Source organism: Dermacentor variabilis, chromosome 4 (assembly GCF_050947875.1).
Source record: "Dermacentor variabilis isolate Ectoservices chromosome 4, ASM5094787v1, whole genome shotgun sequence".
NCBI classification, from domain to species: domain Eukaryota; kingdom Metazoa; phylum Arthropoda; class Arachnida; order Ixodida; family Ixodidae; genus Dermacentor; species Dermacentor variabilis.
Genome location: NC_134571.1, coordinates 48,618,806 through 48,646,542, shown reverse-complemented (window position 1 = coordinate 48,646,542; position 27,737 = coordinate 48,618,806). Strand labels below are relative to the sequence as shown.

Here is a 27,737-nt window from a genome sequence, read left to right as displayed (position 1 = left end):
TTTGGAATGCTGTAACTTCATCTATCAATTCACCACCAATAGAGAGTTTTAGCCTAACAAGTGCCGTTTTCAGATTACCGTGATACAGCGGGACGTAGTTACAGTATTCTGGGCATTGTAACGTAGTCTGTATCACAAGCACTGGTGGCTGCAACTTGCTAAGCTTTGTATTCAGCCAGAATGTCATCATAATTTTTTTTTTGATTGCTTATATTGGCCAGAAAAATCAAAGAAAACGTCACAAATATGGTGATGCTTCCTAAATCTTCAAGCAAGCAAAATAGCGGAATGCACTTTTAAATTGTATTGGGAGTTCTATGCAGTTTGGCTCAACATAAACAACGTCGCGAGATGCGGCGAATTTTTTAAGGCGAAAGCCTTTCTACACTCGTGGTGAAGTTTGTATCAGCAGACCTGACCGCCGGAGTGTCCGCCGAAGCGTCATCACGTCATATGAAGACTGATTAAAGACAGATTAAAGAATGAAAAATGATTGATAGTGATAGTAAGTGAATGATAACGTTACAATAGAGATTGGTAGAGGTTAATAATTACTAATAATGAATAATGAATAATAATGACTAATGACTCCGAAATTACCAATTTGTCTAACGACGGCTTGTATTGACCACAATTGATTAGAAATGGCTAGAAATGTCTAGTAATGCGTAGTAATGACTAAAATGACTACTAATGACTTATAATGGCTACTAATGACTTCGGGGTGACCAATATGTCTAACGACGGCTTCTAGTGACCACAGTTGATTAAAATGACTAAAAATGCTTGCTAGTGAGCAGTAATGACTAATAATGATTGGAATGACTTGTAATGACTACGAAATGACCAATATGTCTAACGACGAATTGTAACGACTACGATTGATTATAAATGACTCCAAATGCTTAGTAATGACCAGTAATTACTAATAATGACTGAAATTACTTGTAATGACTACTGATGACTATGATATTACATTACTCATTACAGGTCACACCGGCTGTACAATCAGTTCAGTTTCATGCGTATCTACGGAAAGACTAATTAATTTAACTATTCCGCTGTTCCAAAAACCATTCGCCTTTGGAACAATCTTCCTAACGCCATCGCTTATGAGAATGACCAGGAAAATTTACGGCATCTTCTAACAACACATTTTTCAAACTCTACATAACCTACCGTGTTATTTTTCCTTGACTTTCCCGTTATCATTGTGCTACTATCCCTTAAATGCTGTTTTGTTATAGCCAAATATGTCCCGCTCGCTCTGTAATTCTATTGATTATATTTTACTTTGTGAAAGTTTCTTGTCCAATGACCTCTCGCGTTCAAAAGCATTCTGTTTTATCCTTTGTGCAACTTTAACACCGCATTACTGTATGTTAGCGCATCTCTTACACTGTATTTTCTTTTTGTGTATGTATTCGCATATGTATTCTAATTATTGTATAACCTTTGAGCGTATACACTCTCCCTCCTTACACAATGCCTCTAGGGGCCTGTAAATATCTTTAAATAAAAATAAATAAATATGACCAACATGTCCAACGATGGCTTGTAATGACCACAATTGATCACAAATGACTAAAAATGCTTAGTAGTGAGCATTAATGACTAAGAATGACTGAAATGACTAGGAAATGACCAATATGTCTAACGACAACTTGTAACGACTCCAATTCATTAGAAATGACTTAGAATTCTTAGTAATGACAAGTAATTACTAATAATGACTGAAATTACATGTACTACTAATAACTATGATATAACCAACATGTCTAACGACGGATTGTAATGACAATTGATTACAAATGACTAAAAATGCTTAGTAGTGAGCAGTAATGACTAAGCGAAAGAAGAGAAAGAGAAGAGGCAAAGAGAAAGGGGCGAATGATAAGAAGAGAACGAGTACGCTTTCGCCGTTCAGTTCTTAAGAGAGATCTTAAGAGACTCTGTAATTTTTCAGGGAAGGCAGGCCGAATGCAGGGAGGGGGGGCTGGCTGGTGTTGTCGCATGTCGTTTTATGACAGGCATCCTTGTACACAGAAATTTCGCCGCAGGGAGTGGGTAACGTGCTCGGCGTCCCTCCCCCCTTCCGCGTATAAGCCCTCGACGAGATGTCGCCGTCAGCGCCACCGGCTACGTGTCGTGATCGCTTGTAAATTGAACGCAACGCCGGAACCTCAGCTAATTCCGTCCTTATGAGTCCAAAATAAACAAATAACGACATACAACAAAATAAACACGTGTGAAAATTAAGACAAAAAAAAGGGGGGGGGTATCAGTTTCTTTTAATGGCAGACGAGCGTAAATCCGCTTTCTGCTGGCACTGCGAAAGTCTCATATAGAGCTCCCTTGTTGTCCATAGGAAAAGCACTTAACTTCCAGATCGGTAAGTCGGTTCAAAATTCTGAAGTCAAACAACTATTCATACCCCAGTACGTCGTTGAAAGTGCCACCAAAGAAAGAATAATTACTGGTTCATCTTGATTACATTTAGGGTGCTGCCACACTATAGGGAACGAGTTCTCCAACACTGTCAATAAGTAACCTGTTAACAGTCGACGCCTGTGTAGTTACACGAGAATGTGTAATTTAATAAATGTTGATTCAGCGTGATAGGGTCGCCAAAGAACACGAGGCCCGCGAGCAATGCTGTCCAATTCGTTGCCCAGTGTGATAGCGCTTCTGTATTTATGTGAAAATTTCTGTCTGTAATAATTAACCGTTCCACGTTAACTACAGTGCCATGCTGCTTTAGTGACGCGCGCAGCCGTATGGCGGCCGCCGGTGCTACAGTGTGCCATATTGTTATCCATGCACGTGACGCACTTCGTCCCAGCGCGGCGCGTTCCGGCCCTTGTTCTACGGTGCGGCGGATCGCGAGCCCCTGTGCAAAAGCCACAATGATCACCTGCTTTACGATTCCGCAGCAGGTGAGTGACATACGTACACATCAGATCTGCGAAGCGTGGGAGAGGCGATTTCTTATCTCGTCACACAATCTGTCCTGTATACTAGTCGGACAACTCCTAAATTCAGCCTATACAGGATCGCCAATAGTCCGCGAGTCTATTCTACATTGAGCTATACCATTAACACGCTGCGCCTCCAGTTCCTTAACACTACATTAGAGGACCCCTCACGAGCTCACATGGCAAATTTTGGTTACGCACGGGAAGTTGTTACGTGCCCTCTAAGGAGTGTTCTACTGCAAGATTTTTTTCAAATTAGCTAATTACCAGCAAACATAGAAGTATCTCAAGTGTCGCGAACCCATAAGTTCAGGAGGCGAGCGTCACCGCCAAGATCGACACCCTCTCCAATCGTCCCGTCTAGCCTCTGCGAGCGAAATTCCTTCCATGCGTTCTCCAACACAGGAGCCGGAGGATCGCGTTATGAATGCGTCACAGGCCCCGCCTTCTTTTCTCTCTCTGTCTCTCTCTTGGTGAGTGACGCACTGGTGAGTGACGGCGTCGCGCATGAGTTGTGGCGTTTGTCTCGTTTCGCGCAGCGGCCGATCTTGCGCGCTCTGCACAAGAACACCTGATTAGCGGTATAAGTCAGTGCCACAATCACCTGCACTGAGGCATACGCGAGAGGGCGATCGAGCATGATCGCGGCACTGGAACGCGGTAGAAAATGACATAGTTTCGTTTTCTGCGCGCACGACGGCACGACGTGGGAACGAGCAGACGAAACGGAAGTACATATCTCTTGCTACAAAGCAAAAACACGCAGACAATCGGTTTGTATGTTTTATTATTTCTCTAAACTTCCATTCGTCTACTGAAGCAACACATTAAACAAATAACTGATGTTCCTCTGAACGATTCTCGAAGTCACGTGTCACTGAGAGTGCCATCACAACACTGCCATATGCATAGATGCACTTGTGCGATTGACGTCGGCTCTTCGGCTGGTAGCACGGCGCCCGCGAGGAGAAGGGCAAATGGAGTTTGATTTGAAATTTAAGCTGTTTCCGCGGCGCATAGGAGCGTAATACGTAGCAGACACGATAGCTATATCGCGCATTGTATGAACTGTGCTTGTCAGCTCAAAATGGCCAGGACTGGTGAGAGGCCCTTTAGTACCTTCATCAACGCCATGACCCTACGTGTCGCAGGCTTACGGAGCGACGCGAGAATCACTACAATTTTTGAAATAGACTGGAAAGCACGCGTGTTCCCAGTGTCAGTGCCTCTCTCTCTCTCTCTTTTCATAATTTCTTTTCCTCCCTTAAACCCATTACTCCCTTTGTAGGGTAGCAAACCGGACACGCGTCTGGTTGACCTCCCTACCTTCCGTTAAGCCTCTTCTCCTCCTCCATCAGTGTTCCCTTGCCGTAACCTCTACATGAGCCAACCTCGCAATCTTTTGCTATTAGTATCAACATTCACTGCACCCTTTTGCTGATCTATACTCTTGCCTCCCCACGTGACACTTTCATGGCAGGCACGGTTGGTTCGGCGCAAGAACGAAATAATCTTAGACTGCTCTTCGCTTAGCAACGTCGTATGTGTATAATACAGATCCTCCTATAGCACCCATTCTGCCTGCCTTGATTGTCCGCAAAAAGAGATTTTACAGCGAAAATAAAGTTTTGCTAATTCGCGCATGCAAACTCTGGTGAGCAGGAGAACGTCGTAGCCGCGCTTATAAAAATCTTTGCCTGAAATCTTACTAAAGTATTTATATTCGCATGAAATAACGTACGAAAGGCATCTGAAATGGCCTCCTAAGCATGTATATTCGATGAAAAGTGCCAATGAGGAAATTGTAGAGCAACATGAAAAACTCCCGATACAGCTTTTTGTTGCTCAATACGTGCTACGTAAAAGTGTTTTTCAGAGCGGGAAAGAAGGCTGCAAATGCACGCAACACTGCTGCGCGACTGGCTGCTCGATGCACTTTGCGTGTATTCGCGGGCTTCTTTCACGCTCGGAAAAGCACTTTTACGTAGCACGTATTGAGCAACAAAAAGCTGTATCGGGAGTTTTTCATGTTGCTCTACAATTTTCTCGTTGAAACATTTCATGCAATTGTAATATTCTAAAAGTCGATTAATTAATTAAGACTAATCATCTAAATAGACGGAATGAAAACAAATAATTTGAGTATCTCCAAGCGACGGCAAACAACATTAACTCGGTTCTGTCCAGCCACGTGACATTCACATATATTTAAACTCTGGCTAAAGTTAGCTGGGACACCCTGTATATACAATTGGCTTGAACTGAAAGCACACCTGCTACATTATATCTTCATAGATTCTCTAGGGTATACGCCAATGTTTAGTGAGTGGTTGCTCCAGATATGCCTGAACACTCGTATCGATAACCATGCCGCGCCGGAGTGTCCAGCATGCACTCATATCACTTCAGCACTCGTATCTGTTGCAATTCCTCGCAAAAATGTAAGGAAGACAAAACAAAAATGTCCCTCTTCACATTTAATGTATTAGGAAGGAAAGCCAGTATGATGTTTGAGCGATTCGGCGGCACTGTCGGTTCAGTGCCGCTATTGTGACGTCAACTGCAGCGATAGCACATCGTGTGTTGTTCTCAGTGGCAACCATCTGTATAAAACCTATCCGCAAGAGTTTGCGGAGATCTTTCTTCTGGCGCGTACAAAACTCCACTAGGCTGTTAAATCTTTCACCTTCAAGCTGTAAAAACGCACAAAGACGACAACGAAGAGAGCTGGCAGGACGAGGCGCTTACTCACGATTGAACGATTTTATTGAAAGGAAACAAATATATGCGCACAAAAACGGAGTAGGACGGCTGAACATGCGTGTCAAGGCTGACGGGTTAAATCATTTGAAAGGCAACGATAAAAGTAAAAAAAAAAAGGTCTAACTATCAAGAAACTTGAATTCGTTATCATGTAGCAAGACCGAGAGGTTTACAATTTCAAGATTCGATCAGGTAAACCAACTTGCCCAGTTATTCATTCCGTTAAACCTTTGTTGTCATATATAAGGAGCTTGATGTAGCAAAAGTACAATCAAATGGTTGGTATTTGTTCGCACAACAATTTAGGGATGAAAAATAGGAGATGGAAATGTGACGGGTTAGATATCTCTTTCCTACATTGCTCACATACACGATCACGTAACGTGAATGCAGCACCTTTAATGTCACTCACCAGAACCTTGTGGAGCTTGCAGATTGCTATCTCATCGCGTTAAAAAGTGTATTTCCTACTCTTTTACAACAGAGGTTTGAAAACATTGGCCAACTATATAGAGCAGATGCGTGCATCGGATATTGCGCGGCGTTTTCGACGTGGACGACACACAAAATGTCATTATTTCAACGTTTTGCCACACGTATAACTGACGGGGCCAGTATGGGACGTGTGCCAAACGGAGGAAGTCATAATGAAACACAGATTAGAGCTTATCGGGCTTTAATTCTTGCTCTGAAGTCGCTAGGTAGCTAACGCGGCCATTCGAAAACTCTCTCGGAGGTCTTCCCCGCGCTCACTTGACAACTCGCAACGTCAGAGAGCCCGCTAAGTGTCATCTGACGGACCCTGCATGGTCAAAAAGCAGCGACGGAAGCGCATGCGAGACACTGTATACATCTCCGAACCACCAGCCACTGTCTCTTGGTGTGCTTCCGCTCCGGCTTCTGTCCAGAACTACAATGGCGGTGCACCAACGCGACACGTCGGGTCGAGGTCATCAAGGCATCAAGGTCGCGCTCAGTATGAGCTACAGCGCGCGACCGCTTTTGCCACTTGCTTTCGCGTTGTAGCTCGTATAAAAAACAAAAGCGCGACAGTACACCGACGGTGACACACATGGCGCCCTCAGCCGCGGCCACAACAGCCTCGACCGCAAGAAACCCGCAAGACCCACGGCCAAACGATGCATGGATGTGGAACTGTGGGGCGCGCGAAGCGGCGCGGTAAAGGCACCTGCGCCAGGAAGTGGTACGGGGCGCATATGCTATACGAGGAGTGGATCAGGTGGGCGGCCTAGAGGACCGTTTCGTGGCCCTGGAGTCTCGCCTGGCTTTGCCAGGAAATCCGGGGGCTAACACCGGTCTTATATATGGATCCTGCTCTTCGCAGCGCACCGCTCCCCCTTCCAAGACGCACTATCTCTCCTTTATTTCTTTTTCTTATTTATCCTTCCTCGCAAAACGTCCGAAAGGCCATGCTTTACAAAATAAAGCACTCCTTCGATCAATCAGTTTACAAACTACTCCCTATGGGAGCCGTCGGCCTTGGTAGCGCGGAGAAAATCTCCAATAAAGTTCTCCTTAGCTGGCTCGGCCTGGACCTGTGAGTAATTTCCTATTCTCCTTTCTTTTAGAGCCCCGACTCTGCGATGCAAGCACAGGGATGTTTGCTCCACCCTCCACAATTTTCTCATTGACTGCAGCCGTTTACCGTTACTTATTCTTTTATGGCCGTTCATTTCACACTCTCCCACTGAATTTATTTTCGTCGTTGTTCTTTGTCGGTACCTTTTTATTTAGCCTTTTTCATAGGCGCTCACTTATCATAAGTGCTCGCTGGAATTTTCTTTTCTTTTTTGTTTCATTTCATTTGTATTGGAATTTTGCACTGTGCTTTCGGTTCTTGGCCAATCCCGCAGAGTGGGTGTATGAGCCATAGATCGCAAGGATAACAACGCAATAACAACGACAACAATCCAGATGTCGCTGCACTTCCTCGCTGAAGACATCGAAAGGCATAAACACAGCGAGGTGTTTGTGCGTTGCCAAGACTCAAGGTCTGGCCGCCGCTCGAGGAAGGGAGGCCCCGGTGGCGCTAGTCTCCCGGCCCCCCGCCTTCCTTGACCCCAGCAACGACTATCATTAAAGCTTTCTTTCTCTCTCTCTCTCTCTCTCTCTCTCTCTCTCTCTCTGCGTTGTTCATTCACAGTTCGTGCGCTGATATATATCCGGCAAATCAAGGAAGTTGTTGAGAGTGTCGTACAAGATTAAATGCACACAGTTTCGTAGAATGTGTGTTGCACCGCGGCGCGAGAGGGCATGCGTTTCTCCAATGATACGTTGGAAAAAGACGAGGATGACGAAGTGGTGAATGATGGAGGCGGCACAACAAGAGGATCAGAAGCGTGAGTAACGATTTCTTGTTCGGTTCTCGTGGGACGTGCCCGTTGTCTCAGTATCTGTCCTTCCTATAGCGTGCCCGTATACTTTCAACACAAACGCCAGACACCCACCCGTCTGATAAAACTCTCAGTTGGCGCTATGAACTGGTGGACCCCCCACGATGTAAGCCCAGTGGATTTATATGGCGTTGCGCTGTTACGCTTGCGCTGTTACGCTCGCAAGGTCACGTGTTCGATTCTGTCCGCGGCATTTGCATTTCGAAGGAAAAAAAAAAAAAACTCGTGTACTTAGATTTAGGTGCATATTAAATAACTCTATAGGGGTTCAAAATTAATCTGGGGTCCCCAACTACGGCGTACCGCAATATCAGATCGTGTTTTTGGCGCGTAAAACCCTAGAATTTAATTACTCCTATTTAATGTGGTGCCGCATGACTGCGAACTTTTGTCATCACACGTACACGGGTTTAGGTGTAGGTTTGGCCTTGGCTTGAGGAGTTTGTACGTTTCTTTCTACACAGTTGAGTTTTTTTCTTCTCTTTTAATGGGCCACAAACATCACTGTTACACAGAGGGCACATGCTATGACGAGTTAAAAAAAGGGGAGAGGGGGAGGGATTAGCTTTTTTAATATGTTAGTTGTGTTTCTGCTAATAAGCATCATTTGCCGGTGCGATGAAGTTCGAGCTGTAGTACGGTACTACTATAAGTTACCGATAGAGGCTTGAATAAGCGTAATTTGCTTTCTTTTCAACTATCCATGCTCAGCGTGTTCTGCTTCTATCGACCAGTTCTCATGTATACATAGAGCCACCTGTTTCCCTTATCTGTGTGGTCACATCTATATATTTTTCCTTTGATGCAGGTTTCATGAATGCATTGCGCAATTTTTGAGCTTTGAGCGCTGAATATTTTACTTCGGCTGAACATTGGCTGATTTTGCCGCCTGATTTAACGGCGAACGACGGATGATCAGCGGAGACAGGAACGGAGTATATACATGTTGTATTGGATGGCTGATATAGTGAGTCGATGTTGGACGTATGGTTAAGAACGTGGACGATGTTACGGCATGATTAACCGCTCAATTTAGTCCCGCAATTTTATCGCTATTTAGAAGTGGAACGGAAAATATAGAAAGCGGAATGAACGTGGATATAACTCTTCCCGAAAAAAGAACTATAATTAATAAAGAACACGAACGCGGCAAAAGCGCGCTTGGAGATACGCAAGATGTTTATAATTTTGCTGCCGGGGAAATTAAACAGATATGACACTAAGCAGGAGACGAGAGCAGGAAAAAAATATATCGTATTACTATTAGGAATTAAGTATGTGCCAGAATTATGCAAATACTTGGTTTAAAGCGTTCCAGCTGTTCTCTACCATGGTCGTTCCGTATCAGAAAAGAGAATATACTCGGGATGCCGAGAATCGGTTGACAGTGAGTAAATGAATGCCTATAGTATATGTACACTTGAGCTTCGGATCCCTTTAACCGAGTGCTTTTGCTGGTGTTGGCACTTTAGCTTGGACTTGTTGATTTAGTTCATAATGAGGATGTAGGGAGGTCGGTGTGATAAACGCGGACTATAGCAATGTGCGACAGACTTGCTGAATACTCGTGCCGTATATACGTTAACCCGCGTTTATCGTGCAGCCCTGTCTTTGTACTGCGTATATGATCGCACGTATGTCGCACATTCTCTCTCTGCGTCATGAGCAGTTTCTGAGGCTAGCGCGGTAGTCAGGCTGTCAACGCTGTCTGAAGAAAGCATACAGACGGATTGCATCTGTTATATGTTATTATAAGAGCGGTGGAGCGCATTCCCAATGACTGAACCATTTTTCTCTGTTCCCGTGTGTCCTGCCATGGATGGGATTTTTATGTATGATCAGTGAAAGACTATAGCGTCTTTCCTATGCTGTCCTTTATTTATTTATTTATTTATTTATTTATTTATTTATTTATTTATTTATTTATTTATTTATTCTGCCTCGAAGATTTCATTGTTCTACAAGCGCTGGAAATGACACGAATTAATTCAGTAAGTTCTGGACTTTTACGTGCCAAACCACGACATGGTTATAAAGCCTGCCGTGGTGGGAGACTGCGGCTGAATTTCGACTACTGAGATTCTTTCACCTGCACCCACTGCACGATACACGGGCATTTTTGCATTTCGCCTCGGTCGAAATTCGGCCCTCGCGGCCAGGATTCGATCCCGCGACCTCGGGCTTATCAGTGCAGCGCCATAGCCTCTATACGCCACCAGGGCCCGTACATGTAAATGACACAAATGTTTAGTAAGTAGCCCAGCCTACAGTTTTAATTAAAACGCTTTTCGGCGGTGAAGTTGCCGCGCCCGCCGTATCGGAGCGCCATTAAGCCGGCCGAAAACCACGCGCCTCAACGGAAAACACATGGAGCGTATTTCCGGCGTATTTGCGGCGCATTTTCTGCGTACTAAAATTCATTTTACGCGACACGTTGGCCAAGCGAATTGACCAGTCGAAATATGCTGCGTGCGGTGATTAACCTTAAAGAAAGTACTCTGAAGAGCAGCACTATAGATCAACTTATGCCGGGAAAGTTTCTTTCAAACCCGTATTTTCATTCGTTCGGGGGTAAAGCGCTCATTTACTGAAAAACATGCAGGCAAGACTTCCCTTCTTGAATTTCCCGCATTAACCACAGCGTCAGTACGTCACTGTGACGTCACGGGTTTCAATTTGTTTTCTCGTATTCAGGCCATTTTTGCGCGTGAATGTGTCTCGAAACTTACTAGGTTGAGTATGCGGTTTCCTTAGATTGCAAGTTAATGTAGGTCTTATTTACCGATAATCAATTGATTTAGTTTTGATTGGACAGCGCTAAAATTAATGACGTCACGGCGAACTATTTCGGGAACTCCAGGGTGGCGTCGCCACTATCTTGCATGTTTTTTTCTATTGTTTAAAGTGCTTCATTTTACGACAAGAGTAACCCTTTTTCTATAGCATAAGCATAAGTTACTTACAATTTAATTTACTATAGCGTCCCTGTATAGATGGAAACAACGGCAATGAGTGCACCAACGCTGGTTGACGCCATGTCGAAAATACATTGCAAATACGTACGTGGTTTTCACTGGTCTTTCTCGATTGAAATACACGTGAATTACGGAAACGCACTTTGTTGAACAACTGCTGAATATTTCATCTCTGGTGAGTGCCAACCGAAACCACTTCAAACGCTTTCTTTTTCTCCGCTTTTGTAGGCATTGATGAAGGTCGTAAAATTTTGAAATCATGACTTCAATAAACTTGGAACTCTGATCCCTAAAAAAAAGTGACTTTTGTAAACAGCAAGTGAAAGGGCGCCCTTCGTGAAAATATTTGCACAATAATTAAAAATTTACAAAATTGACCTGAGTACATTTCTGCATGCGCTTTGGCAACGTTTCTTTTTTTGTAATTTAATATTCTACATACATGAACTTCTACCCATCTATTTATCTTGCGGAACTAAAAAACTTGATTTTAAACTTGCAAAGACACGCTATGAACCGGATGGAAGCAAAGGGGCATGTACAGCAAACACACTATGCATGTTTGTTGCACATACATTCAGGCGTGCATTTGATAGTTTACGCCATGCTTCAACATATTTGTATAGTACGTGAGAGATTAAGTAAATAATTGCTATATACAATTACTAGGGTCCATGTTCACAAATCCGTCGGTATGCAAGGATAATTACTGAGAGTAGCTAGGTGCCGGCCAATCACGGCAGCGTCCTTTGCTTTGGAAAGACGAAGAAGACCCGAGCTACAGCTTTGGCTTGATCGTATCTCCAATATCGTAGCGTTCTTATTACTCTTTGAACATTGTTGGCGCCAAAAGTATTTAGTAGCGATGGTTGGAGCAGTAACTTGTTTCCTATCCGCTTCCACTCTATGGAGGAGACATGACATTGCGGTGCCATTGATACAGAGCTCCGTCGCATGTGTACAGCTGATCTATGACGGATTATATGACCACTGGACAAACTAATGCAAGATGATTATCTTACTCCTACTTTGCGCTATAATATGTGAAAACAGCATTTTAGTTAAAGCCTATGAACATTTTACACCCTCTTTAGTATAGCGACAAGCCATAACGCATTCCTAAGGACAAACAAAAAAAAAAGAAACCGGGAATATACCTGTGACGGCTGCTTAAAAGGTCGCTTGTTTCCTTTTTTTTTTTTTTTTTTAGACCGTCACTGCTTTTAGTTTTGATCAGCCTTGCTCATGGAATCGCTGTTTCCACGCGCGTCCTGTTCATTCCTATGCGTAGTCCGCACGGTTCGGCTTTGCCGCAGAGCCAAGCAACGCCGTCGTCATGACGACCAAGGCGAGACAACCAGGCGGCGTTCGTGTCGTTTTTTCTACTCTCGACGCAAGTGTTGATCTGGAGAAAAAAAAAAGGGCAGGGGGGAGGGGTGCGGAACACAAAAGTGCAGAATAGCATTACAAAAAACGCCGCATCCTCGACTGCAGGCGCCACGCGTCGCCTGTTGCGGGTAGTGCGTGTGTTTTGGGTTTTGTTTTTGGCGGAGTGGGCCGGAGAGCCGGCTGGGGTTATCGCGCTCCAGCCTTTTCCCGCAAGCGCAAGGCGGCCAGCTTTCTGGCAGTGCATAAGAGGAGCGAAGTTGGGACGCGATCCAGAAACAAGAAGCAAAAGAAAAGCACGGGCAAACTGCTCGAAACGAAACGATATCCACGACCAACTACTTGTGCGGTTGAAGAGCAGCAACCGCGATCGAAGATGGTTGTCGCTGTTTCGATGTCGCGCTACGCCGACGTACAGCAGCAAATCCAGATGCGCGTCGGACTTCCTTGAAAGCAGCCGCCGTTCGGGCGTCGCTTGTGAAAGGCTCGAAGGGCTCGCAGTGAGCGACCGCAGTGATCGGGCTTGCGCGATCCGGCAATGCGTCCGGCTTACGACGACTTGGGTCGTGCACAAGGTAGGCGGTGGTTCTGTTTAAACACAACCTCCCCTCGATCCTGTCCCTTCCTTCGCTTTTGCATGTAGCCCGACGTTCGTATTGGTAGATTCGTCTCGGTGGGAAATCTTCGAAGCCCTAAAAATACGCTGAACGTTGCAAAATCGGATCGCTCCCTTTTGAATCTGCAGAGCAGCTGTTAGCGCGTTGGGAGCAATTTGAATTTTCGCTATGATACCATGGTTTGCCGAAGCGTACCTGTAGCTAGTTTCGGGTCGACATTAAATTTTTATACAATAACTAGGTTAAATCTTAATGTCCTGTTAAATCTCTGCATCGAGGCGATGTGTTTCTACATAGTGCTAATTGCTCAATGCGGCTCATCGATTTTTCGTTTCGCGTCGTCTGACATACGGTTGACAGAGAAGGCACTTCACTGTAGAGTAGTTTACACCGCAAATAAATATAAGTCATTCACGCTGCGCAACTCCTTCATTACGAGCTCCAGGCGTGCTACTCGAATGTTGAACATGCACACCGCATATCTGCCTTATAATGCTTTACAGCAAATGCACGGATGCTTACGCTGACATAAAAAAAAGAAAGCAATACTGAAGAATCAAATGCACCTCGTTCATTGTACAGCCTGCGTTGCTTCTTAAAAGGGGTGTATATACCCAAGAAGTGGCCGGTGACGCATATGTCAGCTTCGTTAAATGTGAAACTTTTTGAGCTCGTCTTCACGGAGTAGCGGCGCGGCTCTATCGACGTGCCTGTTAAAACAAACACTCTTGTTTTAAATATATATAACAAAATGGAAGACCTCCTTTTTACACAACCCTTGTTTGCTAAAGGGCGGCCGCTTTCGCTTAGAACAGCTGTCTGCTAAGTTTAGTATGTTTATCTCCTAGCATTCAACCCTAGCTTGCATTGCCTTTCATTCGCTGTTTGCTCGCGGCCAGTCTAGGAAACAGCGCCTTTACTTGGAAAATATAGGCCATGCCACTCTAGCGCAGCCTTTTCTGCGCAGAGTACTAAATTATTCTTGCTGTTTTACGACGTGATCCCGACTCATTATTCATGTCGAGTTCTGGTGAGTAAGTGTAATGTCTTATCAAGTGTTCATCGCGTGTGTAATTTAGCATAATGCAATCAATTTTGCACACTATATTGAACTCGGAGAAACCGGTCATCATTTTTCACAACATATATCGAACGTCATAGGTCCATTGATCAGTTCCTCTATTCCTTATCACCTCTGATAAACAGTCGCCAGCAGCGTTCATGAGTGTAATCGAGCTACTTGTGAGATAAGTGCAACAGTGATAAGATGCTAAGAGCTTGCCATCCACTTAAGGGAAGACTTCATCTCATGTAGGGCTTTCAGCTTGTTTGTTCCTCACCTCGCCGTTGAAAGTTCAGCTGCATGCTGTGTTCTTGTGCCATGACATCGGTTGATTTGTTAAAGAACAGAGGGCCTTGCTTGTCGCCGGTCATCTTGAGTGACTAACCCAGTCTGCGTAATTCCACTGACTGATCACTCTTTTCTTGTCTCTCCTGGTGTTTGTCTGTGTGTGTGTAAAAAAAAAAAAGACCGTCCATCATGCAAGCCCCTGAGCATGTTCCGATGCTAGGCTTTGCCTCCGGTTCTGCTGGTAAGACAGCACTCTCTTACACTGTGGGCTGCAGTTGTTCGTGTTCCGTCTGCTTCTTCGTGATTCCTTTTGTGTGTGTGTGTGTCGCTTGCTGTATGCTGTTTCCTGAAAGATGAATCTGTGTTTGATCGACTACTCCTTGCACTTTTGTTCTTGAAACGTCTGTTTGAAAGCATGCCAAGTGGCCTTTCTCGTAAGCCCTGTCTTCATGTGATTCTGTAACATTTTTCTGTTGGCAATGATATCACATGTGTTATGACAAGCTCGACAGCACTCTGATGTGATGTGAACTGCCACTGTCAGTGTCTTGTCTGCCATCTCTTCATTACATTTTGTTGATTGCTCATCGTCAGCCGTTTCCGAATAGTTGTACAGCTAAGATTTAGAGACTAGTTCCTGCATTCACCTGTTAAAACTGCAATTTGAAAGCATGCGAATTTTACTTAGAAGTTTACTTAGGGTTTATTTTATTACATATTATTATAGTTTATTTTACGTATACCATGGCGCTTTCCAGTGAGTCAGAAGAGCTCCTCTCCTCGGCCTCATGCCTCCACCCAAGCGTCATTTTGTCAGGCATGATGCATCATAGACCGTGTTGTCCCTTGCTCACATAACACAAGCCAAGGCATTAATGATAAATTCATCACTGGCTTGGTAGGTCAAGTTGCGTTTGCTGTTTTAGCATTTCACTGTTTGCATTTAAACCATCTGTGGCTATTCGCTCAATGTGGTGAATGTCCTCTGTGTATCCATTGTACCTGTCTGCTTGCTTTCCCATACATGCTCCTGTATGCTTCATCTGATGCTTCTTACTCGTGTGTTCTCATGCACTTTGTGTTACTGTTATACCACCTTCTGCGTATGCTGTGCCTTGTATGTGAATAGTTCAGGCTGCATAGTGCTACTGTTAGAGTGCTTTGCCGAAGACGAATTGCTTTTTCTAGATTAGCGTACATTCCTTGTAAAGCCACCGTACTTGTCGCCATGTGTGTTTGACAAATGAGAATTATAATTTTAAATGACACTATCCTTAAGCATTGATAAATATATATAAAAGTGCCAAAAGAATCCAGTATCTGGCACTTAAGGAAGCATAAATGCAATGGCCTCATTTTTAAATGTAAATGTGTAAGACCTTGTTTAGATTCAAGGATATCGTGTGGCCTGTTCAAGCAGTCGTGTAGTGAAGAATGTTGTGGAATTTTCTGTCCGTTTGCTTACACTGAAGTCCTTGATGGTACTTGATGTAGCAGGGAGGGGGTGCTGCAGTTCCTGTGTAATTCTATTTATCTGTTACTGACCATTTAATTTGATAACTATATAGTTTCTCAACCTAAATATTTTGCATTATGAAACATCAGTTTCTCTAATGAAAAGCTGAGGTTAGGGCATTGTAACTTAAATTACTAGCTTCTAAATTTGGTTAATGTAACTATATTCAAAGCAATCATTCATTTAAATCAAAGTTGTATTGATGCTGTATTTGTTGTCTCTGTTATTTCATTGGTCAAATTTGTACATTTAATCTAGCATGGTAACCACGGAATACATTACGTTGTTTTGTGTAGCATGCATTAATGAGCACTGGGACATCAATAAATGAACATTGCATCAGTAATGTCGTAACTATGATTACAACTTCACAATACGTGATGCAGTGAACATTAGCCATAAAAGCACAGTGAACAACATATCTGTTGGATAAAGGGAGAACATTGACATCCTTGTTGGAAAGCATGGTATTTTAACAACTACGTTATGGCATTTGACAAACATGATTACCTGAGTCGTTTTGCATAGTGCATGCCTGCAAGCCGAAAGCCATTCTCTAGGCAGGGAGGGCACCAATGCTCTTAACTACATCCCATTCAAAGGAAGCGTGCCCATGTCTAGTGTCAGCGGCAGAATTTATGTTGCACGATGTACGTTATGTATGTCGTAGACAGCTGTTGGTGCCTTTGTACGATTCCTTCATGTCCCGCAGCTGCAAGTGCGACGTTCGTGAGGCACTTGTTGCTCATCACACAGCTGTGTCTTGCGCCTGTGGCATGCCTAAGCGGTGTCCTTAGCTCAGACTTTTAACTGATGAAAGTTGAGAGCTTCTAGCTTAAACCTCTTTATTTTTTACGTTTTTGAATTTGTACAGTGGCTTTGTGGTCTGTACCACATTTGCCACTTGGTCACAAGCTCCAAGTTGTGTTTTCTCAAGCTGCCAGTTCGACATTGAAGACTAATGAGGTCCTCCGAAACAGGAAAAAGCAAAGTTTCACAGTTATTCACACCAAATTTGTTGCACCTTTTTAAATGTTAGGGGTAATGTCTGGATAGTACGATTCTTTTCTTAAGCAAGCACCAACATTTCATTCATAGCATTATACAAAACCAAATTAGGACAACATACTTCAAGTAATTCATATTCTATAATTCTGTGGTGATTAATAGCACTTGCCCAGGCACATTTGGTAGTTGGCTATTGAAGACGCCATAGAAGGTTGTGCTGTGAACATATTAAAACCTACTTGCTCAAATTTTACAACAAGATGTACTTTGTTTCTGAAGTAACTTTCTTTTCACGTGATTCTATTAGAGTATGTAATGCACCAGTGAGCAAAGAATTATGTTGACATTTTACTGTTGCTCTGAGACATAGCATGATTTCCCGAGTGATAGTTTCGTGTATAACAGGCAAATATAGGTTGTGTACGCATATCAATTGAAATATCAGTAGTATGGCCCTAAACTCGCAACATTCATGGAAAGACCTCATCGCATAGTTGGGTGGATATTTAGTTGTCATTATATGCTGCCAAAGAAAATGTGAATCCATTCACTGCCCCTTCATTCACCTGCTAACAATGAGCTAGACTTGTTTGAATATTCGTGATTTTGAATATGAATAAAGTACTATTTTTGTTTTGAGTCTAAGTATTCATTGGATATTCAAATATTTAACCCTGTAATGTCCAGAAAATTAGAACTTGGTCTTTATTCCTTGTCATGAAGAAGAGTACATTTGTAAAAGAAAACAATGAAATATTGTTCTATTAAGCTAAATTACTGTAATCAATTAATTAGTAAGTAAATTGCTGAACATATCCGCTTTTGAAAACTCATTCCAGCAGGTCATAAGTGCTACTCTAGGCTATACCATGACGTTTCAGAAACATTTTCCTGGAAACTAACAATTTATTTTGTATGTGTCATGCTCATTGAAAAAAACCCTTAAATATATATACAGCATATAAATATATGCTGTATTGTACTCAATGAAAACATTGAATAACTCGATATGTTTTGAGAAGGACTATTTTTCTCACAATGCAAAAAAGTCATCACTAGTAATCCCTCAGTGCTTGTCAGCAAAAGAAAAGTACGCTACACAATAATATGCGTGAGTGCCCAAACTCCCTAGTAGGCTGAGGAATGAGCAGACACAAGTGACTTGTTCACGACACTTAATACATTAGAAATGGCAGCGTGGATTAGTAGGACTTGCCCTTGGCAATATTGGTACAGATTGGCAGGACAAGTCCTGCTCGAGCTTGGGGGTTAAAGGGTTAAAACAGATGAGATATCAAGCTAAGCATGGTGTAAGTGATACGCTAGGCTTTACAGGGTTAGTTATGACCAAATATAAGGCCTTACTTCGGTTATTATAGCAACATATAAAATTCAACATTCAAATATTTGGTTATGGCATAATGCGTGGTCTTAATATGGTTATTGGAGTGTTTATACATGAAACAAGGGCCATGTATGTGCTGTCTGTCTACCGGCTGCTTTAGGTGGGCTCCAGAAAGTAGTCGCATCTAGCGAAATGTAATCCACTATCCTGCTAACCTCTTTCCTGAGTAAAGAGTGATGTATCACAGGAGAAAAAGTCTTTTACTTTTAATAATGTGGCCTTTTTTCTCTCAGTGGAGCTTGCAGCATTTAGTACATCACTTATGTGAGGTATGGTGTTGCTCAATTCTTTATACCTTTAAAACTACTAAAACATGAGCTGCACTCATAGCAGTTTGTGCTAGTATTGCCAATGACGAACTGTACTCATTCTGGTCACAGCTTCTGCATTGCTTATCGTAGACAAGGCGCACTTGTCGACTCATTGTCATGCATTTCAGTTGGTGTACTCAAACATATTATTTGATGCTTTCAATTCATTTTGCTATCATCTGTTTGCATAATTACACTCAAGCTTTACAGATGCACTGAGTATCTTTTCCAATGCAGATGCCTTTCGTTTATGTTCTGAGTGAATATAAGAGGTAAACTGCCCCTGTAATATACTTTGCGAACCTGGATATAATGTGCAAGAATTCATTGGAAAAAAAGAAAAGCAAATGTACTTTTTAATGAAAAAAAATTGAGAGGTATAAAGCTATTAAGGAAAAATCACTTTAAGTCCTTGGAGTGCATGCATTTGTGCATATTTTATATTTAATTCTAGCTTTCCATTTATTTGTTTACTTCTTACTTATTCTTTCATTAATTTTCTTTTTATGTTTAATTGTCACATGGACAAAAATTTTCGCAACCTCTCACTTCTTTCGTTACAATAAAGTGAACAACGAAATTGCAAAAATGTGTGTTGCACGCTCCTAACCCCTAGGGGCCCTGAAACACTTTGTCAGCACAGTAACAAAACGTTGCCGATCTGTCGACAGGTGATACGAATAATACTGCACTGCATGCAGCAGGATAATCACTATCTCATGTCAAAAACTGCGAAATATTGCTTGCTTTTGCAATGCCATCATGCTGCGTCATCGAAAGCAGCTAGCCTGCCAACGCCATTGGCTGATTTTGTGATCGAGAGAGCATTCTCAGTAATGCATAATTGCTCATTGTGAGTTAAATAAAAAATATATATGTCTGCAATCTCAAATAGACAGAAAAATTATTTTTTCCTTGCGCATAGCCATGTCAGTTGCATGTGGCCTCAGAGATGGCAGAGGCACGCTGCATTATGCATTCCACCGACGCCGCCATGGGGTGTTGCAACGAGCCCTTTTGCCCCCATGACACTCGGCTTTTGGCCAGGGCTCTACTCTCTTGGCTTCTTCACTGTGTAGCTTCCAGTGTGCTAGCGGAGGCAAAAAGAGAGAGAAAGCTCGGTATCAACGTATAGCTCCACGTATAGTTGAAATATTTGAAAACTTTTTATGGCATGAGGTTTGTGAGATGACATCCTTTAACAGTGAGGCCATTTTATGATTAGTTAGAAAAGTGTTCCAGAGCCCCTTTAAAGGTTATTATTATTATTATTATTATTATTATTATTATTATTATTATTATTATTATTATTATTATTATTATTATTATTATTATTATTATTATTATTATTATTATTTGTTTGTTTTTGTTTGTTTGTTTGTTTGTTTGTTTGTTTTAAAAGGCTGTACTAATATTGCTCAAAATTTTTCACGAATTGAAATGCTTCAGAAACGTGTTTTAAGGGGTCCTGCAACACCTTTTTACAAAATCATAAAATGTTTTTGTCATTAGAGAGCACTATATTAGTAATATCTGACATTGAAAAGTAGTTGAATGCATCCTGTAGCAGCAGGGTTATTGGCAATCAAAGTTCATCTTTCATCTCCGCAGTACTCCTGAAATACGTGCGCTATGGAGTCCATGGTGGAGGGGGACGGCAACACTTTGCCCAGTGCATATCATCGTGGCATGCATTTTAATATTCAGTTTAGATCTTCACATGAAACCCCCTGTTGCCACTATATACGGTTGGGGCATACACTACTTGCTATCATTCTATCTGTGGCTTTCAAACATGTTCAAAGAAACAAAGCATAGGCTATTCTGTGTTGCCGACTTGCGTAGTGTGCCATGCGTGCCTGGACTTCTTCTCTATGTGATCATGGATTCCGGTTTGCGACGACGGCTAAGGTGCTTGGCAGCTGAGAAGAGCTTCAACACAAACGCCGACACACCACTGTGCAAAAAAACGCGAAGAAGCGATGCTGCTCAGCCGCCACTGCCACAGGGCAAGAAGAGGTAGCGACGCTGCTGGAACGCTGGCAGTCTGCTGCACTCAAAGCAGACTTGCCGAAGCTGTGCATCATGGGGTAATTGGTGCAGTGCATCTCTATCACTGTCGTCGTCCTTGCAGCCAGCATCTGCGCAGTGATGTCGCAGTTTCCTGTTCATCCAGAGAAATTCCGGTTGTGGCTCTCGTTCCGCCCAACTTCAAGAACTGCCAACATGACACACACAGCACTCGCACTGCACATCTTAGAATGACAAAAGTAAAAGAACAAACGTTCACAGTTTTCCTTAGGCTCACGTGATTCTATAAGTGCACAAATTCTATGCACAAAGGCAAGGATGCAGGGCAGCATGCAAATGCTCAGCATGTGGAGGTCAGCAAAAGATCAGCAATGAAACAGTCTTATGCTGCAGAGGTTATGGCACAATTTGAGCAGACGACGGCTGTCGACTACTGGAAGTGCAAAATATAATTTTTATGTCACAATTATAGATGCAGCTTAATTTTGTAAGTTTTAGATATGTGAATGTCAGCATCGCTAGAATTGTGGATGCTTTTCTGGCTTTCGATAAGGTAAGGAATAATTGTGACGTTTTAACAAATTCAGCAAACAGTTGTGTGAGGGTGCCATTACGTTGTCATGTGCAGTTTATGTGGTGAAGGTTTGATGAAGTCATAGGAAAGCCTCAGTGATGTTTAGATTGGCATTGTACATTCCATACTGCACGGAAGTGAATAATATTTAGCTCGAATGTTCATGGCAGCATTGTCTTGCACCCACTATGATTTATTTACCATGTTCGATAAGAGTTACAGGTTCATTTAAAACAATTGTTTTAAAGAACAATTGTTTATTTACTATTATCAACTGCCCACCTAAATCTTCGAATTTCGTGGAGAAGATTGTTTGGATTGTAGGGTACTTCCACTGATATTATGCGAATTTCTGAGGATAACAAGTGCTATGAGAGCAATTGAAGCATGGCACTCCACACGGGACTTTGTCGAAAAGCTGCACCAGAGCCTAGTTTCTTTGTGAGTGTTCTTCCCATTGCTGTCCCTTTCCAGGTAGCAGATGATGCAGTGACTTGTTGGAGTCTCTAGGTCACATCTGGTGCCAGAAATCTTAATGAAAGCACTCCCAATAGAACTGCTAATGCCACATATGTTGTGAAAGAAAAAACACCATTTGACAGCCTCTTTCCTTCATGAGCTACTCTGAAAATGGCGAAGTACCCATGACGAGGTGAGCTCAACATAAGCCAAAATGTAGCAGTCGCTTGGGACATCTCGTCAAGAGCCCTTAAAGGGGCCCTGAAAGCTTTCTAATCATAGAATGGTATCGCTATTAAAAAAGGTTTTCTCATGAATCTCATGCCGTAGAAAATTTTCAAATCCTTCAACTCTAAGTTATCACATTGATATGTGGCTTTCTCTCGCTTTCCATTTCTATTAGTGCGCTGAAAGCTACACAGCAGTGAAGTCAAGAGAGCAGAGCTCTGGCCATAACTTGAATGTCATAGTGGCGAAAGGGCTCATCATAACGGCTGCAGTAGACTACGCTACACAGCACGCTGCTGTCGTCTCAAAGGCCACTTGCAGCTATGCGCAGTGTAAAGCTGGAATGATTTTGCTGTCTTTTTGAGATTGCAGACATATGTATTTTAATTTATTTAACTCAAAATTAGCAATTATGTGTTACTGAGAATCCTCCTGCGATCACAAAATCAGCCAATAGTGTTTGTCAGCCAGCCACTTTCAATGTGACGGCATTGCGGAAGCAAGGGCAAGCAATTTTCACTGTGTTTTACACAAGATTGTAAATCCCCTGCTGCATGCAGTGCAGTAATAGTTGGCTCGCATGTTCACTGCAGCCTCTACGTATTACAGATCAGCAATGTTTTCTTACTATGTTGAAAAAGTGTTTCAGGGCCCCTTTAAGGCGTTAAGAAAAAATAAAAAGTCGTTTTGCCCATATTTTATCTTCATCTTCAGCCTCCTAGAAATTGTGCATAAAATACTGTTTGACATTTGAAGTCGATATTTTTTGGTCATTCAAATTCAGATTGATCAGCTAATGTCATGCTCTAAATGCTATTGCTCCATGCTGAAATGAAGTCGTTAACAGATACATACATGCATTGGGCTCCATTGGGCTTGATGAAACTAAGCCGAGGGTAGCTTTCACACCATTATTGGAATTGTAGTGGTAGTAGTTATTCAGCTCAGGAGAGTTGGGCAGCTATGAAGAAGCATTACACCCATGCCAGGGGCCTGCATTTTCAGTAGTACCACTCGAGAAAAGAGCACTATTTCTTACTGTTCTAGTGCCGTGGTGCTTCCAGTGTATGCAACTAGCAACTATAAATAGGTATGCACTGTAGAGCCAACCAGGAGGTAGAATAGTAGTCGGTCAACAATGCAAATATGCCTTCTAATCACTTCAGCTTCGTCTCTAAGTTTCCCAATTTTTTTTAAAAAACAAAACATCGTATGCCAAAATGGTAGACATTGTCTTTACACTAATAAAGCCTGGTTTTATGAACTTGTAATAATCAACCATGAAACCCAGTGACTCGTTCTTCTGCGGTATGCAGCAGTTTCTTTTATGTAGACTGTGAAAGCTGTGTAGACTGTCAACACTTTCTCTGGCCTTATTCTAAACAGTCCACCTTGAAATTGTTTCATGCAGTATACACGACATATGCAGGAAAATTCAAAGGTGCATTTGCTCTTGGTAGGGGTAAAGAGATGCTGAAGGGAATCATTCAATCAGTTTAAGTTGGTAGACTACTCTTCCAAAACTGTTTGCACTTCATCTGCAGAACAAGATTCATTATGATACCAGATAGGATGAGGATCAAACTTCTGCGGCTGCGGCACTGGCAACATCTTCGTAATGTCGCCTACTTCACTGCATTTTTCTTCTGCTTGAGGCCTTTTTGGTGCCATGAAAAAGAACAAACACTATGAGGACGAAAATATTTATTGTTTGCAAATATTGTGTAATTATTCTTCATTAATAAGCAATTGACTAGCACCTAGCAAATGACGATGAAATCTGTAATATTGCAGGAAGTGGCGCACATACCCAAGGTAGCGTTACCACTGCACCCATATTTGCGTACCAAGCCTCTGCATACAACATGGCTCATCTATCCAGTGCTTAAGAATTGTGATCTATTAATTTATTTTAACTTAATATTTCTCTCAAGTTCTCCTTCTAAGTTTTCATCATGCCTCATGTGTATTTCTGGTTGCTGGTCAAACTGAGCCGAATAGGTTGGTGTAGATTCCGAATCAAGTGAAAATAGCTTGGTACAGTCGAGCATTCCACGGATATATGTCACCAGATATATGATTGGGTAAAATGTACTGGAACACGCAGATTGTCATAATCACGATGCATTCTGGTATTACTTGAAAAAGAGTGGTATACACATTGCAGGTGATCAACTGCTTAGCACAGTCAGTAAAACAAATGAACTATGGTGCATGTTTTGTGAATTGGTGACTGTGTGACATGCATTTCTGCACTTTTGCCCTGTGACCAGCAGAAGAGGATGACAAGGCATCAGGAGCGACTGACCACCATGAGTCGGGTGAACATCGCACAATATACATCAACAGACTGCAGAAGCAGAAGTTCTGCTCCAATGCCATCTCGTGAGTACTTGTAGCACAGCAGCCGCATTACTGCTCACACTTTTCTGGATTATCTTTACCTTTGTTACCCTTGTTGCATGAAGTGCTGTATAGACACTTTTTACCGTTTAGTCCACCCACTCGAAACGAGATGGCAGTTTCGGTGCACCCAGTAATTTCTTGCCTCAAGACCTGTCATGGTGCCTCAGTGGTGGTTTGAAACCCGGTTGTGGTGCCCGTGTTACACTATGTGTTGATTGTGTAAATGCTCCTGCACTTAGGCTTTTTACTTGTCGATCTGGAATGGATTTGCTTTTTCTGCTGGTCCTTAGCATACATTACTTCTTCCGTCATCTAAAATCAGATTGTGCCGGCTCTGTTGATGAGCTGTAATCCGCAACTTTGGTTGCCATGGAAATGTACAGAACATAAGTCAGGCACAATTTTCAGAACATGTTTTGTGTGTGACGTGTGTGCAACAACTTCCGGTACGATTCCCTGCGGAGCATTTTCGCTCTCCAGTGGCAGATTTAGATTGATGAAATCCACGCGCTCGCTCTAGGATTTTAATGGCTGCTCCAAATCAATCAGTCGAAAACAGGTGGACCTTAGAGAACCCCAGGAACTTGAAATGAACTCTGAAACCATTGCTTTTCTGTCTCCCATAGCCTCTATGTTGCTTTGGGATGTTGAATCCCATAATTTTACTCATGTTGTTTCTTGCCTCAAACCAAAGTGCGCTGTGCTTTAATTTGTGCACTGAGAGAGTACCAATCCCTTACGACCATTGTTCAGAGGAGTTGTCCATTTGGCAAATCAATTATAATTGAGACTATTTTGCTATTAGAATGGGGCTCTATCACATGACCATGGACAAATGAAACTCATGTACAGAATAAGGCTGTTAGTGCAGAGCAAAAAAGTGCAGTGGAGAAAGGTGCAGCACACAGAGAACACTGCAGGTAGCAGCCCTACTTGTTTTAATCCTTAGTATAGTCCTAAATGAGTTCAACATGCATAATTATGCTAAACATAATCTGCTAAATGTTCTGTATGTACATATTTGAACAAGGCTGCTTCCTGATTAGTTGACTGACTTGTGGCATTCGCATGCACGTCTTTGTATTAAAATCTGATCAGCTTGCAGTATTTTGTGAGGACAGTGAAGAAGCATAGAAAGAAGATGCGCCATTCGCATCTAATCACAAGTAACAATTTGCTAACTCTACTTGACTGTAGCTTCTTTCCCATTGTGTGTTCTTTGTCCTTGTTTCTTTGTGTCACAACTCCGGAATATAATGCCGAACCACCATCTACCTCAAACAAAGGTTTTGCTGCAATGAAAGTATTTTGCAATTATTTTTTTATCAAAGGCAAAGTTCCAGGGAAAATATAGTGGCCGAATAGTTTGGCAGAATTAATTAGCACTTGTTCATACTTGTAATTTGTTTGTCTTCTTCTTCTTTACTTTCTTTTAAAGCAAAGAGGGGTGGCGGTGCGATCACTGTTGTTTACCTCCATTAACTCAAACACCTAGAGTCACATTCACACCCACTCAGTTGCTCATGTATTAGAAATGAGTGCACTCATTAGTTAGTATGCTAACTAATGGATTATTTACATCGGTTACATATGAATGCTCGAAGCTGAATGTTTCATCACAAGCCAAACGTAAACGAGTTATGAGCAATATGGAAAATCTTTTCTACAAGCTACTACAAAACTTCCAAGACGTTTATGTTCGAAGTCTTGAGCGTGGCAAAAATAAATGTACCACAACTGAACACACTCTTGAGCAATTAGGTAGGCAATAAGCACAGTGGACTCTCATTGAACGGAACCTCAAGGGACAAGAGAAATTGCTTCTGTATATCAGGAGTTCCGTTTACTGAGAGACAAAGCTGAATACAATTGTATGAATACAAACCCAACCAACCATGAGGATGGTATTCCGTTTAAGCGATTCCCGTTTATCGAGATTCCACTGTAATCATATTTCATCACACTGAAAAACGTTGCTGAACGCCCATGTTGCGCGACTAAAAGATTGCTGTTTCAATCAATAATATAACTAATAGAAACTTGGCTCTTCCTGTTGATGCTTTTTCCGTTCCTATACACAATATGCGTCATGCTTCAAACGGTAACTTTAACCTGCCCAAATGTCTTAACGTTTATGGCAAAAGATTAATATAATTTAATAGAACTAAAGTTTGGAACATGGACCCCCCTTGAAATAAAAACTGCACGTAATTTTGGCCTATCATGTAAGTCAATTTTTCTGTCTATGCAAGACCTGTGAACTTGCGAGTCTGTTGACAGACATGGCTGAGATTTATGCTCACTATATGTTCATTACGTATTATAGGTGTACTTATATATGCGTATGTGTATGTGTATATGTGTATGTATGTGTGTATGTGTCTGTGCGTGCATGTGTGTGTGAATGTATATGTTTCTTAGTATTTTTTGCATGCTTTTTTATCCTCTAGCTGACCTGTGCATATTTATTGTGTATTGCACTGGACTGGCCACTAGCCATTTTAGGCTATCGGTCCAAATATTCTTTGTACATATATATTCTCATGTTCACGGAAAATAAATTTTCAGTTTCAGTTTCAAAACATGACATGCTGTCACTTCAAAGCGACTGGTGAAAGAAAGAAAAACAAAGAGCAAAAGACAGTCATCCTGATTTGATGCAGGGGCAAAAAGTATGCGCGGCTGTGTCTTAGAATACAGGATTTAGCCCTGCCTTTCATTATACACACCTTATGGTAATGCTTGTGTCATTTGCATGATACGTAATGCGGTCAGAAAGATAGATATGCAACATTTATATGTCCTAAGAACCTTTGGTCTAAGCTTTGTGCTTTTCACCCAGTCATTATCGATGACAGCAGCATAAATAGCGGCTTGCTGAGCCATATGATGTTATGCCCTGTCATGTGATCAAACATGGCGGCACCCACGAAAGCGTGCTGGAAAGCATCTGTAGCCTCATGTAGTAGACTCAAGCTTTCCAACTTTTTTTCCTTTGCTATAGAACCTCATTTTGCATGCCTGTATCAGTGACAAAAATGTTATACAGTGAACTCTCAGTTGAATGAACTTCAAGGGACCCAAGGAAATAGTTCATTTAACTGAAAGTTCACTCAACGAAATATTCACTAGAACATAGAACAGCATAGGGCACAGCAGACATCCAGTCAAAAGTGTGCAATGCAGTTTATGGAGTTATGTTCATCAACATATAGGAAGTGCATAACAGTTACATTGCTGCCTATCTCATTTTGAAAAAAAAATATATATATAATTTTTATTTGTACTGATGCTCTTAAAGCGCAAGAAGTAACAAAT

The 27,737-nt window shown here is 42.2% G+C and overlaps 1 protein-coding gene across 11 annotated transcripts in view; it reads left to right on the top strand.

The window, feature by feature from the left end:
- The window catches only part of ATP8A (ATPase phospholipid transporting 8A1), a 122,335-nt gene that overhangs the window by 27,750 nt on the left and 66,848 nt on the right, over positions 1-27,737 (top strand). For 7 of the 11 annotated variants that reach the window (XM_075688927.1, XM_075688920.1, XM_075688922.1 and 4 more), the window contains exons 2-3: positions 2,843-2,936; positions 24,290-24,398. In XM_075688927.1, the coding sequence (XP_075545042.1) occupies positions 2,843-2,936; positions 24,290-24,398 (203 nt within the window). Of the gene's footprint in view, positions 1-2,842; positions 2,937-8,008; positions 8,099-12,602; positions 13,089-14,660; positions 14,723-24,289; positions 24,399-27,737 lie in introns of those variants that run through there. The other 4 variants (XM_075688923.1, XM_075688925.1, XM_075688924.1 and 1 more) reach the window with 4 other exon arrangements.